Source organism: Talaromyces marneffei, chromosome 2, assembly GCF_009556855.1.
Source record: "Talaromyces marneffei chromosome 2, complete sequence".
In the NCBI taxonomy this organism is placed as follows: domain Eukaryota; kingdom Fungi; phylum Ascomycota; class Eurotiomycetes; order Eurotiales; family Trichocomaceae; genus Talaromyces; species Talaromyces marneffei.
In genome coordinates, this window is record NC_072349.1 from 3,012,756 (window position 1) to 3,032,631 (window position 19,876).

The 19,876-nt window shown below is 48.2% G+C and overlaps 7 protein-coding genes across 7 annotated transcripts; 1 reads left to right on the forward strand and 6 right to left on the reverse strand.

Moving 5' to 3' along the window:
* Nucleotides 1–558: 558 nt before the first annotated feature.
* Nucleotides 559–3,413, reverse strand: EYB26_003449 (uncharacterized protein; the record flags this gene model as incomplete). The annotated part of the gene is made up of 3 exons (XM_054262750.1): nt 559–963; nt 1,019–2,152; nt 2,205–3,413. The coding sequence occupies 3 exons, from the start codon at nt 3,411–3,413 to the stop codon at nt 559–561; spliced, it is 2,748 nt and encodes a 915-aa protein (XP_054118725.1).
* A 1,772-nt stretch (nt 3,414–5,185) lies between these two features.
* Nucleotides 5,186–8,427, reverse strand: EYB26_003450 (uncharacterized protein; the record flags this gene model as incomplete). The annotated part of the gene is made up of 2 exons (XM_054262751.1): nt 5,186–8,271; nt 8,334–8,427. 2 exons carry the CDS (start codon nt 8,425–8,427, stop codon nt 5,186–5,188), a joined length of 3,180 nt encoding a protein of 1,059 aa, XP_054118726.1.
* Nucleotides 8,428–8,848: 421 nt separating this feature from the next.
* EYB26_003451 (uncharacterized protein) lies at nt 8,849–9,700 on the forward strand (the record flags this gene model as incomplete). The annotated part of the gene is made up of 1 exon (XM_054262752.1): nt 8,849–9,700. One exon carries the CDS (start codon nt 8,849–8,851, stop codon nt 9,698–9,700), a length of 852 nt encoding a protein of 283 aa, XP_054118727.1.
* A 263-nt stretch (nt 9,701–9,963) lies between these two features.
* On the reverse strand, nt 9,964–10,911 carry EYB26_003452 (uncharacterized protein; the record flags this gene model as incomplete). The annotated part of the gene is made up of 4 exons (XM_054262753.1): nt 9,964–10,138; nt 10,198–10,304; nt 10,363–10,547; nt 10,674–10,911. The coding sequence occupies 4 exons, from the start codon at nt 10,909–10,911 to the stop codon at nt 9,964–9,966; spliced, it is 705 nt and encodes a 234-aa protein (XP_054118728.1).
* Nucleotides 10,912–12,044: 1,133 nt separating this feature from the next.
* EYB26_003453 (uncharacterized protein) lies at nt 12,045–13,289 on the reverse strand (the record flags this gene model as incomplete). Its single annotated transcript, XM_054262754.1, has 1 exon — nt 12,045–13,289. The coding sequence occupies one exon, from the start codon at nt 13,287–13,289 to the stop codon at nt 12,045–12,047; it is 1,245 nt and encodes a 414-aa protein (XP_054118729.1).
* Nucleotides 13,290–14,617: 1,328 nt separating this feature from the next.
* Nucleotides 14,618–16,485, reverse strand: EYB26_003454 (uncharacterized protein; the record flags this gene model as incomplete). Its single annotated transcript, XM_054262755.1, has 2 exons — nt 14,618–16,368; nt 16,419–16,485. The coding sequence occupies 2 exons, from the start codon at nt 16,483–16,485 to the stop codon at nt 14,618–14,620; spliced, it is 1,818 nt and encodes a 605-aa protein (XP_054118730.1).
* A 523-nt stretch (nt 16,486–17,008) lies between these two features.
* On the reverse strand, nt 17,009–18,337 carry EYB26_003455 (uncharacterized protein; the record flags this gene model as incomplete). The annotated part of the gene is made up of 1 exon (XM_054262756.1): nt 17,009–18,337. The coding sequence occupies one exon, from the start codon at nt 18,335–18,337 to the stop codon at nt 17,009–17,011; it is 1,329 nt and encodes a 442-aa protein (XP_054118731.1).
* Nucleotides 18,338–19,876: the final 1,539 nt, after the last annotated feature.

Sequence of the window (19,876 nt, forward strand, 5' to 3'; positions counted from 1 at the left end):
ATTTGAAGAGAACATTATCAACGTCAGCCACGTAGACAAGACTTTAAATAAAGTGCACTTGGTATTGAGGGTGTCACACAAAGGATAGATAGGTTACAAGAGGCGATGAGGCCGCTCTTTCGAGTCTTCGATAGCACTCATGTCATCTAACATTGAAGCGAAAGAGAGAGAAAAGGTACAGTCAATCCAGCATAATACGTAAGATTACATGCCCCTGTCATTGCCATAGAAGAAAAAAAAGTATGTATAAAATCAAAATATGCAGTGGACCATATGGTCCCGCATCAAGAAGATAAAGGGGTATGGGAATTATATAACAAGTGGTGGGTGGACAAAAAATGCTCTTAACAAATCAGTATACAAAGATGATGCAAAATAGACGAACATGTTCCCGGCAAAAATACATTTCAAATATGAATTAGAATGCAGATGCAATAGAATAAAAGAGTCGATCATTGAATCATTCATGTCATGAACATGTATCTCCGGTTCCTTTCCAAGGTTGATTTTGTCGTATGAAAAAGGGTTGGAATGGAAGACAATTGAGTGAGGAATTGTTTATCGGAAGTCGTCGCTGTTGCCTTCGTCAACTTCGAGCTGATCAATACGATGGACGAGTTCCTTGGTTTCACGGGCAATCTCGAATGCGATAGGAGGCAGCTTGGCGGTCAAGTCACGAAGTTGTTCGGGACTTTCAAGCTCCTCTCCCTCGGCGGCTGTATTGGATAGACGGTCTGAGCAACTGGCTAGGCTTTGAACAACTGGGCCTAGTCGCTCGCGCACGGCAGGACTGATTTCAGCCTTATCCATAGCATGGTCTGTCGATGCAACAACGTTGCCCACTACTATCGAAATCGCACTGATGTGGTTACGGATGGCTGAGATATGTTCTGCACCACGGATGCTAGCCACTAGGGCTTGAATGGTCTGAACGAGTCCCTCGGTTTGATCCTCAAGATATAGCTGATATTTGTTAGCATCGAGTTTGGCATATGGAATGGGTAAAAATAAAACATACCTTCAACTCCTCCAACTCATGGTCTTGGGGACGCACGGCGCCGTATCCTGCCTTACCGATAGTAAGGCCCTGAATAGGAATTCCACTGCGGGACATTGTTCGTCGCGAATGAGCTATGCTTCGAGTTCTTGCTGAAGGGCTGCTGATCGCGCTATATACAGACTCATTGTTACTCAACCGACTTTGGCTGGCAGCCATGCTAAAGTATCCAGGTGATTGCATGGGAGCGATGTTGTCCTCGTCCTCATCTTCAAAGTCTTCGACAGGACTAGCCTGGACTTTGACCAAGCGCAATAGCTCAATGACTGCTGTGCTTAGATGAGAAGCGGCCGCATCAAGCAGTGACACAGGTGAGAGACCATTGGAGCTAGAAAAATTCTTAGACGCCGTGATGAGATTGTTGGCAGTAGCCGAGACTCTCGATTTCGCTCGTTTCTGCGCAGGAGACACCTCGCCTCCGGTCTCGGTATCGTTCATCAGATGACGCACAGCGACAACGACCACTTTCATCTGATCGAGAACGAGATTAGGCTCACCCGAACGGGCTGATCGCAAAAGTTCATCAATGGACATTTGGAACTTGGTGACGTGAGAATCTTTGACAAGTCCGTGCTCATGTATAAGCTCATTCTCACGAGCGGCCATACCAACGTCGGTATGCAGGTTAGGGATTCCCACGGTAGATGTACGCAAGTGTCGCAACTGAGTCTTTGCCCTGATGTAACGATTCTTCCATTCTTTGACTTCTTCCTCGAGCCGATTGACATCACGGGAAAGCTTCTCTTCTTGTTCCCAAGTGGCGTTACTTCGTTCCGACATTGCCCTCATTTCTTTCAAGAAGTTGCTAGCGTCGCGGCGCACTTCTTCTGTAGTCTTCTGTTGCTCCTGCAATTCAGACTGCAGAGATTTGTGTCGTGTCTCGAGCTCGCTGTATCGTTGCTGAAGTTCGACATGGACGCCCGCACCATGAGCAGCCTCAATTTGTTTCCGCAATTCTTGCTCTTTCATCGCATGTTCTTCTTGCATTTGATCGATCTTATTCTGTAGGTACGTGTTCGCATTTTCCACATCTGTGAGTTTGTTTTCCAGCTCAGATTTGACGCCTTCCCATTCATCGCGTTCACTGGTACTGATCTACAAGCTGTCAGCTCTCTGATTTCATCTCTAATTTCATGATGATACACACCTGTGATTTCTCCTGCTCGTCCTGCAAGCGAGAAATCTCCTCATCTTTGTTCTTCATCAAAGATTGGAGTTCGTCAACTCGTTCTTGTAAGGTTGCAACTTGGGCCTGACTGTCTGCCAAAAATTTCTTTTCTCCCAATGTCGTCGTCGTTCCTCTTCTACTCTGCAAAGCGTCTAGTCCAAAAGCGTCACTGCGTCCATCATAATCGTCATCCAATCCACCATCATCGTCGTCCTCCACGAGAGTACTCTTGTTTGGCACAATCGTATTGCTCTGGAATGATTTTGCCAAAGGCTCCTCTCCGTTAGGGCTTATTCCACCGCTAAGAGATTGCTGGCGCGGAGGGAACCGTCCGCCGGGAGGGCCTCCAGGACCTCCGGGGACAGGGGGATATCCTCTACCACCAGGGCCACGAGATGCTGGCCGAGGACCACCGGGGTACCCGTTCGGCGGAAATCCGTTAGAACCTGGTCGAAATCCACGAGGGGGACCACCACGCATACTACCCGCAGGACTTCCAACACGCGGCACATCTGGACCAGCAAACTGCGGGAATCGTCGTTCTAACTCGCAAAAGACGTCGGTAGCCAAATCACGGAATCGTGGATGTTGCAATGATGCAAGTTTCTGTCGGGCCTGGTTTCGCTTCTCATGAAAATCTGGCCGAGGAGGAAGTGAAGGTGGAATGTCGGTTCGTGGAGGCCGTCCTGGACCACCAGCGGCTTGTTGGCGACGAACAAGTTCATCAAAAACGTCGGTACTCAATTCGTGGAATTGCGTTGGCGATAATCTCAAGAGTTTATCACGGGCTTTGTTCGTTTTCATGGCAGCTCTATCACTCGCGTGCGGGTTTCCCAAGAACCGGCGAACCGCGTTATAATGTTGAGCTAGCGATTCCTCCATCCTGCGGTAACGACCGCCCTGCTGGTCTGGTAGCGTTCCTACACTCGATCTCGCAGCGACGGAACTCGGAGGCGATGGGTTACCGGGGTCGCCCAGTCGTCGAGGCATTGGATTGCCGCCATTCAGACCTAAAGAGCCGGTCGGGGTGGGAGCACCTGAACTCGGAGGGGTCGCTAGGTTTCCGCGATTCTGTACTGACGGAGAGAGGGGGGAATCCGGTTTGAGTCCGAGTTGATATTGGCCGATGCCAGACCATTCGCTGTCATCAGCGGAGACGGGGGACATTGTGCCGTTGCGGCCATTCATGTTGGCCAGGTTATAGTGGAATTATAAAGCAATGGAAAGGCAACAGAATTGATCTGTAGTCCAGTCACTCCATGTATTCGAAGACACGAGTTTCGGCTGGAGATTCGTAGATAGCCGATCTGGCCGAGCAGAAATATTGATAGATCAATTCGTAAATCTGGGAAAACCCCTCAATATCCAGCCTCGTTGTGTGTGGTTGGGTGCCGGCAAGGTTCGCGATAATGCAGGCAGCGTTTTAGGGAGAGCGTTCCTCAGGAGTCTACGCCTAGACGCAAGGAGTCAGATAAGACGGGCAGGCGCAAAAAAGACCGCGATATCAAAACAACAGTCAGCAAAAATATGTACGGTGCGTATATTATAGGGATGATCGAAGAATTGAATAGATATACAAGGAGTGAAGAGAGTAGTGTCGAAGAAAGAATTCGGGCTGATCTGGTTGGAGTGGAGATTTTTGCGACGGACATGGTCCTTCCTCCAGACGAGTGGGAGGGAGGGATCCCAGTTGGAACGGAGGGAAGGCACGAACGAACGGCTTGTGGCTAGACCCTCCGGCCCGCCCGCGCTTTCCCCGTTGACTTCGTGAGTCGTGACTGCCTTACCCCTACACTCTAAGTTAGTTAACTATGTACCGTACTAAGTTACAGAGGAGTGTGGAACACAGCCACAGTTCTCCTGACTACACTTTGTCTCCTTAGTTAACTAGTTACTCTGTAACTAACTAACTAACTTAGTTAAGTCTGCTTCTGTTTACATTTTGTTTGACGCCGGACTCAAAGATCCGTTCTAGAAGAGGACGGAAATCCAGGAACCGGAAACCAGTTACCAGAGAAATCACACCTGAAGCCAAGGATCCAGGCACTACCCATCTACCAATCACAGCGCCAAGGTGAGTTTTCCTATATAACCACATGGTATAGGCCCTCATTTCGTTCGCATGATACACACAAACATCACCTGGGTAATCGATTTAATATGCTGTCTATCTAGTTTATGACTTTATGTCCACCTGTAGCCTTGGCCTTGACAATCGAATCGATATTCTGATGATGGATTACAAGGAATAACTCCGTCGGGATAATTAAAATTACGCACCCCATCTTATTCCTCCCGCTTTATCCTAGTACGTAGTGGGAGGACCTGCGTTTTGTGTATCCTAGTACGTACAACGTAGGACGTCCTCCAGCCCGAGGTAGCCCGTCTTCTTGGAACATCTGTGTAGCATTGTCAATGCAAGTAATTCATCATGATCCTCCAAGTCCAAGTCCAAGCCCAAGTCCCTTTTTTGCTCTTTCGACTCGAAGGTACGGACAAAGTTAAGCTTTGATGCAAAGGTACACGCATACCGGTAACTACTCGTAGTAGACAAGCGCCACCGCGACATTGTAGCAACCAAAGTTCGCGCCATCACCTCGCAATCCCTGTATTATCACTATTATATGGTGGTGGTATTTGAGATACCAATGATACGCGTCTCATGTGTTCTCCGAGGAGTAAGATGAAAGGGCCGTGGCGCGGACTACGACTGAATGAGCTAAGTTGGTTGGTTTATTCGTGTTACTAGGATTAGTTCCGGATAGCTAGTACACTACCTAGTGTATTGACGATACTGTGAGCGTATCGGTAGTCGTCATTAGCTATTGTAAATTTTTACTTGAACGTCTCGGGGTCAACCGATGCGATGTTGATAAAACTGTACTCCGTGCGACAAAAGGGTATCTCAAAAACAAAACCAACGCAATGAAAACAAATACAAGACCTAGCCATCCTTCTAGCTAGCCGCCCCCTTCAGTCTTAACATTCTCCTCAGACTTAACCTCCACCTCAACTTCTTGAATCTCAACATCCTGCTCCCCTTCCTTGAGAAGCATCTCCCTCCTATCCCTATACCACCTCTCAAGACAAGCCCGTCTCTGCGCCTGCGTCATTCCTTCAACCACAAGCGCAAACTCGGTCGCATTCGGAAACCCGAATTTCTGCGCCATGCTGCAAAACTGGCGTTTGCGCACGTCTTCCGGAGGACGGAACTTGAATTTGATTGTCTTGCTGCCGTCTCTGGTGCGTATTTTCAGGTTTTCGTAATTACTTAACTTGTTGCTTGTGAGTGTGTTGTTGGGTTGAGAGGATGAGTTGAATACTTGCATGTCGCCTTGTAATGGGTCATTGGCCTGTTCGGCGCGACGGCTGAGACGTTCTTCGACTTTGGAAGAGCCGATGACTTCGTTGTTGAGATGGCTGTATTCAACGCCGGCACCGGCGAGGATGGCGTGTATTGGGTCGTGTTTTTTGCTTTCTTGAAGGGATGAGGTTGTAGTTGCTGTAGTCGATGATGGAGTATCACCACGAATCAAAGCCGCTATCTGGCTGATGGTCCCGTCATCATCGTCATCACCCGTACTGCCAGATCGGACTGTCACATTGTCGGGTACATCTGCGTCCTCGTCCTGTTCCAACTCAACGCCGACGACTTGCACACCGGCTTTATTCTCGGCAATATTGGTCTTATTGACTATATCTCGCAGAACAATATTGTTATTCTGATACTCGAATAGGTTAGAAAGACCAAAGATTTCACCCTTCTGGTCCTTCTTCTCCTGCACTCCCTTGAAATACCTTCGTTCCGTGCTGGCATTGTATCCAATATTAGCCTGTTGCTGTTTGTAGATCTGACGAGCATAGACAATCTCTTCGATTGTGCCTGCAGAAATCAGTCGAAATACTTCGACATCTCTATGTTGTCCTATTCGATACGCCCGGTCCTGCGCTTGTAGATCATGAGAAGGGTTCCAATTAGGATCGACCACAACGACTTTATTAGCAGACACAATATTTAGCCCAACACCTCCTGCACGCGTCGAAATCAGAAACACGAATTGTTGAGGATCTGAGTTGAACTCATCAACAACTTTCGCTCGGTCTTCGTAAGACATGGCTCCGTCCAGGTAGCTGACATTATAACTCGTGTGATTGAAAAGCATTTGAAGCATTTTCAAAAGTCGAACACTATGTGAAAACACCAGGACTTTGTCGCCATTGGCATGCCACCATTTCAACAGCTTGCGGAGGACTTTCCATTTCCCACAGAATTCTGGGTTGGCATAGTTGATAATCGAGTCTCGAGTTTGATAGAGCTCGCGCCATTGATCCGGAACCGCAAGTTGTAGCATTTCTAGGTCTTTGTCTTGCTTTTCGCGCGGGTCTTGTCCTTGAGGTATGAGAATCGCAAGGTGATTGCTAAGTTTCTGCAGATTCTGTATAGCTGGAAACACGTAGTTTTGCCATTTCTGGCCAGACGGTAGAAATTTGTAGCAGCACCAGCCGGATTTCTTTCGTGAGCCACAGTCACACATTTCTGATGCATTCTTGATATAGACCAGTGCATCGCTATTCAAGAAGTTCTCGTAGGCATCGGCTTGAGTGTCTGTTAACGGACAGAAAACTACCCTATCGCTTTTTTTGGGCAGCTGATCCGCGATCAACGTCTTCATACGTCGAAGGAAGAACTCCGGAAGCAAATTTTGGACAAGCTTCTTAGCCGTCTTCCGTGCTTTGCTCAGTTGATATAAAGTAGCATCGTGGGATTGACCGATCTTCAAAGGGTCTGCGACAGCTCTCTTCCACGCGGTAACCGGGCCCAGCTTTCCCGGATTCGTCCAGTTCAAGAGTGTCCACAACTCCTCGTACTTGTTCTGAATGGCCGTGCCCGTAAGCCCGATTCGACACAGGGCATTAATCTCGTTCATCGCTATAGTGGTCTCAGACTTCCGCTCCTTGATTTGGTGGCATTCATCGGCAACCACGCAGTCCCATTCCACCATATTAATCGCATCCTTATTCATGCGATACGTCACATATGTCGTGATAAGAATCTCCAATCTACCAGCCTTGGCAGCTTGCAGCGCTTCTTCCTTTCTATCACCATGAAACACTCCAACGGCCCACCATCCCCAGCGCTGTAACTCGGACTTCCAGTTCTCAATCAGTGTGCCAGGACACACGATCAATGTGCAAGGATACCAAACATTATCTCCACTGCGCCTCAGTTTCCTCATCCGTTTCATATCTCGTTCGTCTCCCGTTTTGCCGTACGCCGCGGTGAGAAAGGCAATGACCTGCACCGTTTTACCCAAGCCCATATCATCACCCAATATGCCACCCTTTTGATAAACAAACAGCTTATGAAGAAAGGCAGCCCCTTCAACCTGATAATCCCTCAACCACTGCGCAATAGGCGCCGGAATAAGGCCCAGCGAAAACGGCAGTGGAACATCCTGGTATGGCTTCGGGGGCACCACGTCTCTAAACGAAGGCTTCTCCTTTAAGAATTCTAGGTTTTCATCATCCGAGAACTCGACATTGTCAAAGTTGGGTGGTAATCGCAACCCAGCTTCCTTGAGACGGTTCATGCGCGCATCGAATTGGGACCGTCGCTGTTGTAGGAAGTCTGGGAGTGTATGTTCCATTAAATCGTCTTCGGAGGATACGAGGTCTTCTGTGTAATCTCTCGTGGGCCATTTTGATTTCCGCGATGCTGCCGACGCTGATTCTGCGGGAAGTCGACCAACGAGTGAATCGCGAGCGGGCGCTGACCTTCTTCTTTTTGTTTTAGAATCGCTTTCTTGTTCTTTTCCTTTTCCTTTTCGTGCTCGACGCGCGCTTAGGGAGGCTCGTTTTCGTTGGATGCTTTTCCGACTCTTGAATTGTTGGTATGCGGCTTCACCATCGTTGAATTCATCGTCGAGGATGTTGTCATCGGAGGAAGACGAAGCGTCGGGGGATTCGTTTTGTTCGAGTACGCGCTTTTTTTTAGGTGTACTTATAGCAGATTCCTGCTCGTCTCGTCGCGGTCTCTTATGTGAATCTATTATTATCTGGTCAGACTTGCCTACTCCAACAGCACAGCCATGAAGGTAAACAACTTACCGGCAGATGTTTTCGGCCGAACAGAAATGATTTCCAAATCGTCATCATCAGAAGAGTCAGTTGCAGTGGAAATCAACTCTATATCTGAAGCCATGTCACATACTGCTCATATACGTAGTTTGTGAATCAGTGATATATATATAGCTGAGGTAGCTACGTAGTCTTATCGCGGGGCCAGACCTTCTTGCCGGCCGAAGTACTCCGCATCGGGAAAGGAGCTTTTAACTTTAAATTTTGCGGCGTGATTTATTCAAAGTTCAAAGTTCACTTCAGATTCCGCATTACTGCGTACACCCAGAACACTCTCAATAGACAATTTGCCAGTCACTTGTTCTTTTCAGTCATTACTCAAAAGCGACATAACTACACACACACACAGAGACACATTCACGCTTCGCGCATCTACACCTCGACGCAATAAAATTTCTGACTCGACCGTCCATCGCAAAACGTAAAGGAAAAAAAAAAGACTCTCAACATATCGAGGCACTCCGTGCCTCAAAGACACCAAAAAAATGCCCCTCGATACCTCAACAACCTACCCCCTCACCAAACTCCGCCTCGATGGTCGACGATGGAACGAACTCCGCCTCCTCCAAGCCCAAATATCCACCAACCCCGCCAGTTCAGGCTCTTCATATCTCTCCATGGGCAACACATCAATAATGTGCACCGTCCACGGTCCGCACGAGACCAGCGGGGCAGGTAGCAGCGCCACAGAAGCCGTTGTTGACGTCGACGTAAATATCGCGGGTTTTGCGGGCGTGGATCGCAAACGGAGGGCTGGCGGCAGCGATAGACAATCAACCCAACTCTCAACAGCACTCAAATCCGCGTTCCAGTCTCATCTGCACACATCGCTCTACCCGCACAGCACAATTACAGTTCAAGTCTCCGTTCTGTCGTCGGACGGCTCCCTGTTTGCGGCGGCCATAAATGCATGTACCCTCGCTCTCGTGGATGCCGGCATCCCCATGCCAGGATTGCTTTGTGGCTGCACAGCGGGTGTGAGTGGTAGCGCATCTACGCCTCGAGATCCTTCCGCCTCGTCGGAAGAGTCGCTGGACCCGCTACTCGATTTGTCGTTACCGGAGGAGCAGGAGCTACCGTTTATAACGATTGGGACTACGACGCCACTGCCTGCTGCGTCGGCGGCGGCGGCGGAGGATGATGTGGATGATATGAAGGTTTCGGTGTTGCATATGGAAACGAGGGCGCATACGTCGTATTTGGATGCTATGCTTGCAGTGGGGATTGATGGATGTAAGCAAATTCGAGAAATTCTAGAAGGGGTGATTAAGGGGTCGAATGGGGGTGTAGTGTCGGGGTATGGGGATGGTGATGAGAGGGATGAGATGGATATATGATGCATGATACTTCTACAAGAATGAGTGTTATGTTGGTCTAGGCTTAATCATGGTTTTAACTTGTTCCGAAAGGAAAATAAATGCCAAAGGCTGGAGACCTCGCTCGAAAGCGAGACATCTCAGAAATACAATCATTGCATTTCTTCAAAGGACTGACTTGTAAGCTAATGGCAAAGAAAAATAGACACCAATCTACCATTCAAAGTTGTCTAGTAGAATGCATCTATCGCAGTAACACATTTTAAGGAAGTTATGGAAACATTTTAAGCAGCGCCAGAGTCGACGATCTTAGCGACTCCCTTGACAGAGCCGCTGGAGGTACCGAGCTTCTCGATGGCCTCGACGATGTCGTATCCCTTGACAACCTCGCCGAAGACGACGTGCTTGCCATCGAGCCAGCTGGTCGTGACGGTGGTGATGAAGAATTGGGAGCCGTTACTAGTACGCGTACGTTAGTGTGTGTGTGACCAGCTTTGTGTGAGAGAGAAAGGGCTTACGTGTTGGGACCAGCGTTGGCCATGGAGAGGAGACCAGGGCGCTCGTGGCGGATCTTGAAGTTCTCGTCGGCAAACTTCTCACCGTAGATGGACTTTCCACCGGTACCCTAGACAAGATCATTAGTTGTTGTTGCACGTATGTGTATTGAGAGGAGTTTGACATACGTTGCCACGGGTGAAGTCACCACCCTGAAGCATGAACTGGGGAATGACACGGTGGAAAGAAGAGCCCTTGTAGGTCAAGAGCTTGCCAGTCTCGTCGGTGAAACCCTTGCAGAGCTCAGCAAAGTTCTTGGCGGTCCTGGGGACGACATCGTCGTAGAGCTTGAATTCGACACGGCCGGTCTTGGCTGAAGAGAAGTTAGCAATTGATGTTATGGCCAGCGGTGGATGGATGAATTTGATGTCCAAGGTGCAAGAAAGCTCGAGCTGTCAAGAACGGTAATGGAGGGGTAGGAATGAGGTTGCAAACTTACTGGAACCAGCATTGGGGCCGTACTCAATGTCAAACCAGGCAGTAGACATGATTGCAGATGATTGAGAGAATGCACGAGAAGAGCAATTGAAACCTGGAGAGAAAGTAGGATGACGGAGGGAGGAAGCAAAAGCTGAAGTGGCAGGAGATGAAGTACTAATGAAGGAGGAGACCGAGCGAAAAGCAGAAGGTGGGGTGGTCAGTGATCCTCTGAGGCTTCGGGTGAACATTGTTGCCATTTTGCCTTAGAATCTAAGAAAAGCAAAGCTGTTCTGGAGGGGCAGCGCAAGTCACGGGCGAGGGGCAGAATGAGGGGTTCTTCTTCGTTTTGGGTTAGTTGGAACGGATTATGGGTGAGTTGGTATTTGGGTATTGGTATTACCGGTACGAAAGATTTCGAGCCGTATTATTGACGAGGACTAGTACAAACAAACTGCGTTAGCCGGCATGACATGAACCAGTAAAACATATATGAAACACTTTCGACTCGAAAGTTCTGTCAAATCTATCTCGTTAGCTGACGCGATAGATGACTTAACGTACCAGTCAAACAGCCAATTGAAACAATTCAATCGGCGCTGAATAGAACAGCGTTCGAGAGAAACTTTTATGCCGGGGGGCTTGGTGATGAATAAATATACAGCACCAACAGCGTCACGCAAGAGCAAGGAAACGCGACTAAAAAAGGTAGACAAAAGAGTAATACACTTCAGAAGCAAAACAATGAAATAGTATTACAGATGGTAACCTCGATTGATAGAGTAGCAAGATGGAAGCCGGCGACAAACAAAAGATGAAGTGTAAAGAGAGAGAGAAAAAGGAGACGCGGAAGTTTTGCTTACTAAGGTGGACAGCTAACTAACTAACTAGTTAGTTAGTCAAGTCTACTACGTAGGCTAAGCTACTATCCAGTACGCGTTGCCTGGGCGGAAAACGGATCCGGCAAGGGAATGGAATGAAATTAGGAAGGTGTTTCTGGAATACGCGACGGTAATATACATCGTTTTAATGTATGTATTACGGGTACTCGATACGGAGGACTAGATGCAAAGTGATTGATCAGTCTCCAACCTAGGGACGTAACCTCGATTCATGTACTTACTGATCACGGAAGATTCAGGAAGCAATAATATCTGAGTTCAATTGGTTCACGAAAGAAAAGAGAAAAGTACATCTTGATTCACATCTTGATTCATTTACACATAAAAGCCGAGACAAGTCTCGTCCACAACCATCAGCATGCATCTTATGCTGCCCATCAGCTTCCAACGAGCTACATGTATTAAGTAGGATATTATATGTGATAGTCCGGAACCGTCGAAAAGTAAAACTCATCCATCGTATTCTCATTCTCATTCTCATCTCTATCTGATCAAGAGCTCTTTTCTTGTGTCCCTTTATCCAACGTTTCACTCTGATGATTCCCATTCGTCGGCGTTGCCGTTTCTCCCTGCTCTGCCGATAGATTGCTCGGACTCTCGTCAGCCGTAGCGGTCGTATTCTCCGGCTGCTGCTGATCGTTTGCACCAGACAACTCTCCGTTCAAAGAGCTAAGACCCCCTTCAATATCACGTACCAATCGCACGAACTCCTCCGGCACCAGCCCGGATTCACCCGTCCTTGGATCCTCTGCAACAAGCCAGCCCTGACCATGTCTATAAGATACCAAAATCACCTGCCCTTCTTTCAAGGGAAGTTCATTCTCATGCTCGCGCGTAAAGTCAAACAGGGCAACCGCTTTGCCATGCATTTCCTCGTCTGGCGACCCAATAGAAAAGTGATAATCGCGCGAATATCGGTCTGAATAATCATCTTCGTATGCGTAGTCTCCTCCATGTGCAGATTCCTCTGTATTGGCAGCATCTCCTCCGCCCCCTCCGCTCCCACCGTAGGCATATTGAGAATACCTGCTATCGCCGGCTGGGTATGTGATATACTCGCCGCCAGGTCCATCACTTGCGTCCTGATCCCCTTGAACATAATAGGTTTCACTTCCGTCTCCATTGACAGCCACCAGGGTGCCACGGTCAATCAGATCATTCTCACCATCTCGCCCACTATCGCCAAAACCTCTTGTATCTCCAAAGGTATGTACGGATTTGTGCTTGCGATAGCGCGATGTTATAATAGGGCTGTGCAGATCTTCATCTTCACTATATGGCGGTCCATCGCCAAACGACACAGCCGGCAATTGTTGTCCAAATGATTCGGATGCCCCGCTGTTCGAGGACCATGAATGGCGCGATGGTTCCCACGACCCGATCTGCGGATCAGATAGGCGTCTGCTCTCACTGGCAGGAGTGGACGCTCGCGACGAGACTGGTAACGGACCGTAATGCAGAGGATGTATGGGCGCATAGGCAAAGTCGCGCACTAAGGCATATGGCAAGCTTGAATGGAAAAGCGGAAAGACGTGCGAAACGGGTCGCGACCGATGCTGAGATGTTTGTGAGACCGTAGAGTATACAGATAGTCGCTCTCTGGCGCTGGATGATATGCGTCGCATAGGCGGGAGTTTCGAAGGTGTTTCTGTAGTAATAGGAGGAAGCGCGGGGTTCACGGCAGCACGATTGGTGGCAGCGTTGGGCTGGGGTGAAGTTGTCGTTGTTGTTGCCATGGTGGAGAGTCTGCTTGCGAACTCGAATCGCCCAGTCGCAAGCTATATTCTGGAAGAGGACAAAAAAAAAAAGTAGACGACGACGCTAATAAGGATCCTCCACTTCAACCAAGAATTGCATATCGAACAGTCCACAACCCGTCAACATGCAGTGGATGGATCAGTCGCAATTAAGCGCTCTCGACGTTTGTTCTGCCCTGCCCGCCCTGTGTCGTTGCGCGAGTATTCCGAATCCCGAGCCTCGATATCCTCCTCCACCTCCTCTCTTCCCACCTTTATCCAAATCGATTAGACAAAAAAACACGAAGAAACCAAAAGCTGACTCGACCAGCGCAGTCGTAGCCTTGCGAGCGAGAAACACGAAACAAGCGCACACTCCGGCTGAGCAGGGTGTGTGAAGCAAATCAAGCGAACAACCAGACCAAAGGACCAAGAGACAAGAATTAAAACACAAAACCAATAGGTATGTAAAAAAGAAGAAAGAAAGAAAAAAAGAAACAAATATGCTCGATCTGTTTTCACGAGGGAGACACAAGACAAGGGAGCGTAACCAAGTGGAAGTGTGATTATTATGATGATAATTGGATTAATTATTGTGCCGTCACCAGGATTGTCGAATGGGAACGGGGGGTCGGTTTGGATTTAGTGTATTAGGCGCATGAGATTGGACTGTAAGGAAGTCAGTCACTTGCTTCCTGGTGCTAATTATAGCCAAGCGGTCAATTCCACTAGAGGAGGGGGGGTTGGTTCAGCAAGATTACTTTGTAGATAACAGAGAGAGAAATAATCAAATGAGCATATTTGCAGACAATAGCTATTATAAACAGGGCGAGAGTCGACGGAGAGCAATAAAATCGTAGGATCCCTCCTGAGACTGACTGGTCGGAGATGCTGAGCCAAGAAGATGGATTGATTACAGGTCTTTGCGATCGGAAAGAACAGTTGTCATTGGAGAGGCTACCCAATCACACTGCAGGCACCGATATGCTTCGTTCTTGTAGGACGCGCTCTATCTGGATATATTCTTGTCCTCCAGTCTTTTGCCTCGGCTATTGGACAGACCATCGATGGATTGACCACCCACTCTCTTCTTCACTAATTTGATTCTATTGTCCACAGCAGATTCGGAATCCTACCTGAGGGCGTTTCCAGGAAGATGTTCGGTCACGTGACCTGCAGACTATTTTGGCGTGTTTCAGGCGTGCATACTCCGTACTAACTCGGTGCCTAGTCCTACTAACTACGTACCTATCGGGTAGGTACGTTACACAGCCACGGCAAGGCAAACCATCCCACATCCACTCCTTACGTTACCAGCTAACTAACTATCAGTCAGGGTCCGGTATCTTCAACTGCTCCTTCTGTCCACGCAACCATTCAATCGCTTTCTCTCTGAGCTCATCGTCGTTCTCATAATCAGCCTCGTGATCGAGTTGCCATTCCAGCGCCGCTTTCATAACACTATTCATGAACGGGCCGCTTCGTCGCAGCTGGAAGAGTGTTTTGATATCGCCTCCGGTTAGAATTTGTTTCATTGATGGTGCATCCTGCAGTTTTTGGTCGATGATAAATTGTAGGAAGGCTGAGTAACGGTCTATCAAGCCTTTTGTTCTCGACTTGTCCGAAAGAATATTCGTCAAGAGCGTGAATAGGACTTGGAGTCTCCAGGTCTTGCCCCACGACCGTATGGCTGTTCCAATTGTGCTTCGACGTAAACTCCCTTTATCCTTGCTTTCCACGACACGATCGATGGTCGAGCGGATTTCGTGCATGTTACTCAACGAGCTCTCCAGTAATTTTGACTTTTCGTTTGTAGGTTTGATAGCATTGATTGCCGGCTTGACTACTGGAAAAGGGTGAGTATCTTGCGGCCGACAGAGCAACGCAAGCGAACACCACAACGCCATCTGCCAGACCAGCTCAAGATCTTGAGACTGTGCGAGCTCTGTGGCCACGAGCCTATTGTTGTGTGACGACAACAACTCTGATACTGTCTTGCAAGCCTCTGGCCACGCCAATGGCCACACATATTCCTCCTTGTCTGAAGCCCAACCCTTTTTTTCAGAAGCTTTACTCTCCGCCAACCTATCCAAAACTCCCTTTTGCTGTTCACCCAAAAACACATGCTTGTAGAGCTTCAGCCTGTGAATCCACAGCAACGCAGTAACTGGGTCCGGCCCAGTGACCATCTTTTTCAACTCCAACCCAATTCTCTCAGGGCTAATCCTCGTGCCTATCAACGATTGAATTTCCGGACTCTTCATTGCCTGTTGCGTATCTCCTTCATCAATCGTAAAACCAAGCGTGCTCGCAAGCCGCACAAATCGTAATATCCGCAATGGATCATCCGTGAACGTAACTCGAGCATCAAGCGGCGTCCTCAGCACCTTTGCCTCAAGATCTTGCAATCCCTTTGTTGTATAATCCTCAACTCGTTGGGTGTCAAGATTATAAAAAATCGCATTGACAGTCGCATCTCTCCGATACGCATCTTCTTCAGCCGACGAGCCAAACTCCCTCCCCACCCTACTAAGATTCTCAACCTGAAGCTCCTGCGTCTCCGTCCTCAAATTCACAAAATCAATATCCAACCCAAAGATCTTGGCGCTAGTCGTCTGGAGGTGTTTCCCCTTTTTCGGATTTCGATCAATTTCGTAGAAGCCCCTGATCTCGGTTGAGAGGCCGGCTTTCGTCGCTTGTTGTTTGTAGATGTCGCCTTTCGTCTGAGCTTGGGTCTTGGATTTTTCATCTGGTTCTGAGGTGGATAACTCCGCTGGCTGTGCAGGCCGTGATTCAGATGAAAGGAAGTCCTTCAAATGACTCGCAAACTCAGGGCCGGTCATGTTACTCATGGCCACGTCAATGTCGCAGCTTTGGTTTCCGAGGAGTTTGTCGCGTACCCAGCCGCCGACGAACCACATGTCGCCTGCGTTGGGATTGTTGCCATTTTCACTGTCTCTCGGTGTTGCGACATGGTTGCGACAGTCGAGGAGAAGAGTTCTCAAGAGTTGTTCTGCGGGTGAGAGGTCAATCTGAGTTGTAATTGAAGGAGTCATCTTGGCGTCAAGGCGATTTATATCTAAGAAATTGTGAGCGTCAATTGAACAACTGAGCACTGGGTGTACGTACTTTGGTCAGCTAGTTTGACCCTTTTATTTGGTGGTTCAGGATATGAAATCTCCTTCGTTGAATCCATAGCCATTGAAAATAAGTTTCATATATAGGTAGGTGGTTGGCAAGCTTCTTCATGTGTCAGGCTTCTGCCCCTCAGTGACTCAAAAAAAAAAAAAAATATGTTGCGGTAAGGCTATTGTGGAGTCATCGATCGAATTGACTCAATCCAGTTATTCAAGACGTAGTTAGTTATGGATCAATTTGACACATCCTTCTGAGAGATGAGTTGAAATCCCATCGATATGAACTCAAGTCCTGGGTGGAGTGATGAAAAAGTGGAGGGTTGAAGTTGAACTAAAATTTGTATTTATCCGCAGAACGTCAACGTTAAGTATGCAGGCTTAGATACCCGCATGTAGATTTACAGATAGCACACACTTTATGCTGATTCAAATAAAATTCTATTAATGCAACTGTATGGGTATAAAAAGCAAGAATCAACCAGGCTCCATTAATGCCAGCTAAGCCGTCCCCAAATCCAGCCCAGCAAAAAAAGGTCACAAGGAAGGAAGAAAGGAATGAATAGAAAGAAGAGAAGACTATTTTCAAGAATCGAAATCCTCATCGTCGTCGTCATCTAAAGCGAGAATTCTTCGTCGAGCCAACAATCCAGTCGACCGAACTTGTGGTTGAGACGGAACTGTTGTGGTTATTGTCACGGTCACTGTCTCGACGCTACACCCACCGCCGCCTCCGCGAGCAGCTGATCGTGGGGGATTTGTCGGTGGCACAGAAGCTGCATTGGTAGCAGGAGGGGCAGATGTAACAGCAGCAGCGGTCGCAGCGGCACCCGCGGGCATAGTACTACTACCGGTAGGAGTCAGGACCATGGTAGCTAGATATGCAGCAGCAGAAGAAGCACCGGCAGCGGCAGCGGCAGAAGGAGAAACCCCGTGGGCGAACATGCTAGCAGCAACAGAATAGGAGACAGAAGCAGTAATATTGACTGGCACAATAGCTGACACAGGAGGCACAGTCATCGTAGCAGCTAGGCTCTCAAAGACAGTCTGTATAGCAGCCTCGCCATAATTCGTGATGGACACAAAAGGCACGCTTTTGCTGTCGCCATCAGGAACAACGGCACCTGTATCTCCGACCTTTTTGGTGTCCGCAATCGTAACATCCATGCATGTTGTGTAGAGTTCTGGTAGAGTGACCTTGCCGTTGTCATCCATCGTAGACCAATCCCAAACCCAATACAAGGTATAATCTTTGCCCGCATCCAGATTATCTGGCAGCCGGACGTCGGTCTGACACCACAGATTCGCGCCTTCAAAGGAACCAGCCTCCGCTACACGCTGGAACTGTGTTTGTCGCTGCTCAGATATGTACCCGAGGTTTATCTGGTAGCATTGGCCGTCATCAAAGTATTGACTTGTTAATAAACGGCCTCGTCCATCGCCTCCTTTACCATCTAGTGTCCATTGCCCGTGGATACCGAGCAGAGTGTCGTCCTCTTTGGGCTGGGATGTGCCGTATACATACACGATACCACTGTTCACAGGCTTCCCAGGCTTGGACCACGGCGTGGTGACATGTCCGTTTTCTTGATACCTTAAAGCGATGTTTGCGCCTGGATATGCTTGTAGTTTTGGGAGACTGCTGTCGGGGTAGTTGGAGGTTTGTTGTGACGGTTTGCATACGGTCATGCTGTTTGAAAGTTGGTTTGCTGGGGCGGCGGGCAGTTGCCACACTATATTCGTATCAACGAATGCTGGGTCGGAGCGTAGGATCATGCCTCGTGGATACCCGGTGTTGCCTGTGAAGCTGCCGTTGGGGGAGAGCAGAGATAGAGCTTCGACCCAGCTATGTGCGTGAGCTAGGGAAGCGAGTAGAGTCGTGACCAGCACGAGAGCAGTTTTGATGTCCTGCATCTTGTTTCTCGCCGTGTAGGTGCGTTGTCAAAATGAGTGATGGGCCTTGTCAAAGACTGCATATAGATATCATAGCCAGCAGATACCTCGAGGAGAGAAAGACTGCAGGAACAAGAAAGAATTCAAGAATGTACGAGCCCGGGAGAGACAAAGGAAGGTTAAGGCCAAGCGAGAAAAGTAGGCGACATGCAGAAATTTCTACCTCGACGACGCGCGCAAGGATGGCAAAGCGCAGTCAGAAATATTACAGTCACAAGCTTTGGTGGGTCATTGCTCCCTATTGTGAGCCCTATTATCAAGACATGGCAGACACAGCGAATAGAGTGTTGAATGTGAGATATTCAACATTACTATTATTCTTGTCATTATTGTAGGGTGCCATCTGAATAGACCTGATTAACGGGGCTTCGTCTTGAGGGTTGCATCTCCTATCTCCATCATTAAGATGATTGGGCATGGCACAAGCGCCAGGAATAGGAAGCCTTCATTAGCCCTTATTGAAGGAGAATGGGAAAAAGCTTAGCCCTTGGCATAGGTTCAACGACATCCTATCAGTCCATGATAGAGAATTGAGGTGGAGATAAAACGTGGAAGTGGCAGGGGAACGATCAAACAATCTGATAACCAATTGACGCTAGTAGGCGCTCGTTTCACATCTGGCACAGGCCATGTTTCACTCTACGGGACAAGGACATGGTACATACTAATAGGCCTTGACTGTTCTAATAGTCCCACGGATATTGGGTTGAATTAAGTTTCATTCTTATTTATGGAGTAATTAAACTTCCTCACCAGAGACAGAGATGAATCACCCGGCAGAGTCAGTATTGCAGTCACGATTACTCAACTCAACTCAACCACGATACTCTCTCTCACTGAGTATATCGTGTGTCAGTCTTGACAATGGAATGCCTTTATTATTGTTCTCATTGACCGTGATGTCTTACATTGTACTATCCGTGTCAAACAATGAATCAGGACATTCGGGGTTGTGGCTTCTGATTGGCCAGTCGGTGGTTGTTTCACCATGAGATCATGGACACGCGCTCTCAGCCAATCAAATAGCCGTGTCTATTAGAGTCCGACACGATTGTATCTTGGGAGTCTCACGCGTTTTACTACTACATAGGCCTGGGAGTATTTTGTGTGGTCAATTCTCCAACTTACCGAGCAAGAGTGCAACAGGCGAGTTACCCTTCAAGTTCATCTGTAGAGAAGTCATTTCCCGTTGGCTTGGGATTTGAGAAGATTTACATGTCCCACGGTTATCCAAGCCGCAACGAACAAAGAGAACTTCTCTGAATCGAATCGACAATAATGGAATAAGTAAGGTATACCGAATAAAAGCGAAGGGCGGGGTCGTTGCGCCGTATGTAGTAAGTAATATCAGAGTGGTACGTATTTCCCCGAGCCACACCTCTATCAGGCCAGATAGATCTATCTGTCTGCCCACAATAAACTCGCAAGATTCTTGATGTTAGTTATGCAATGAGAACATGGTGCTCTCAACTTGTCACTGCTTCACTAATTCCCTCCGAC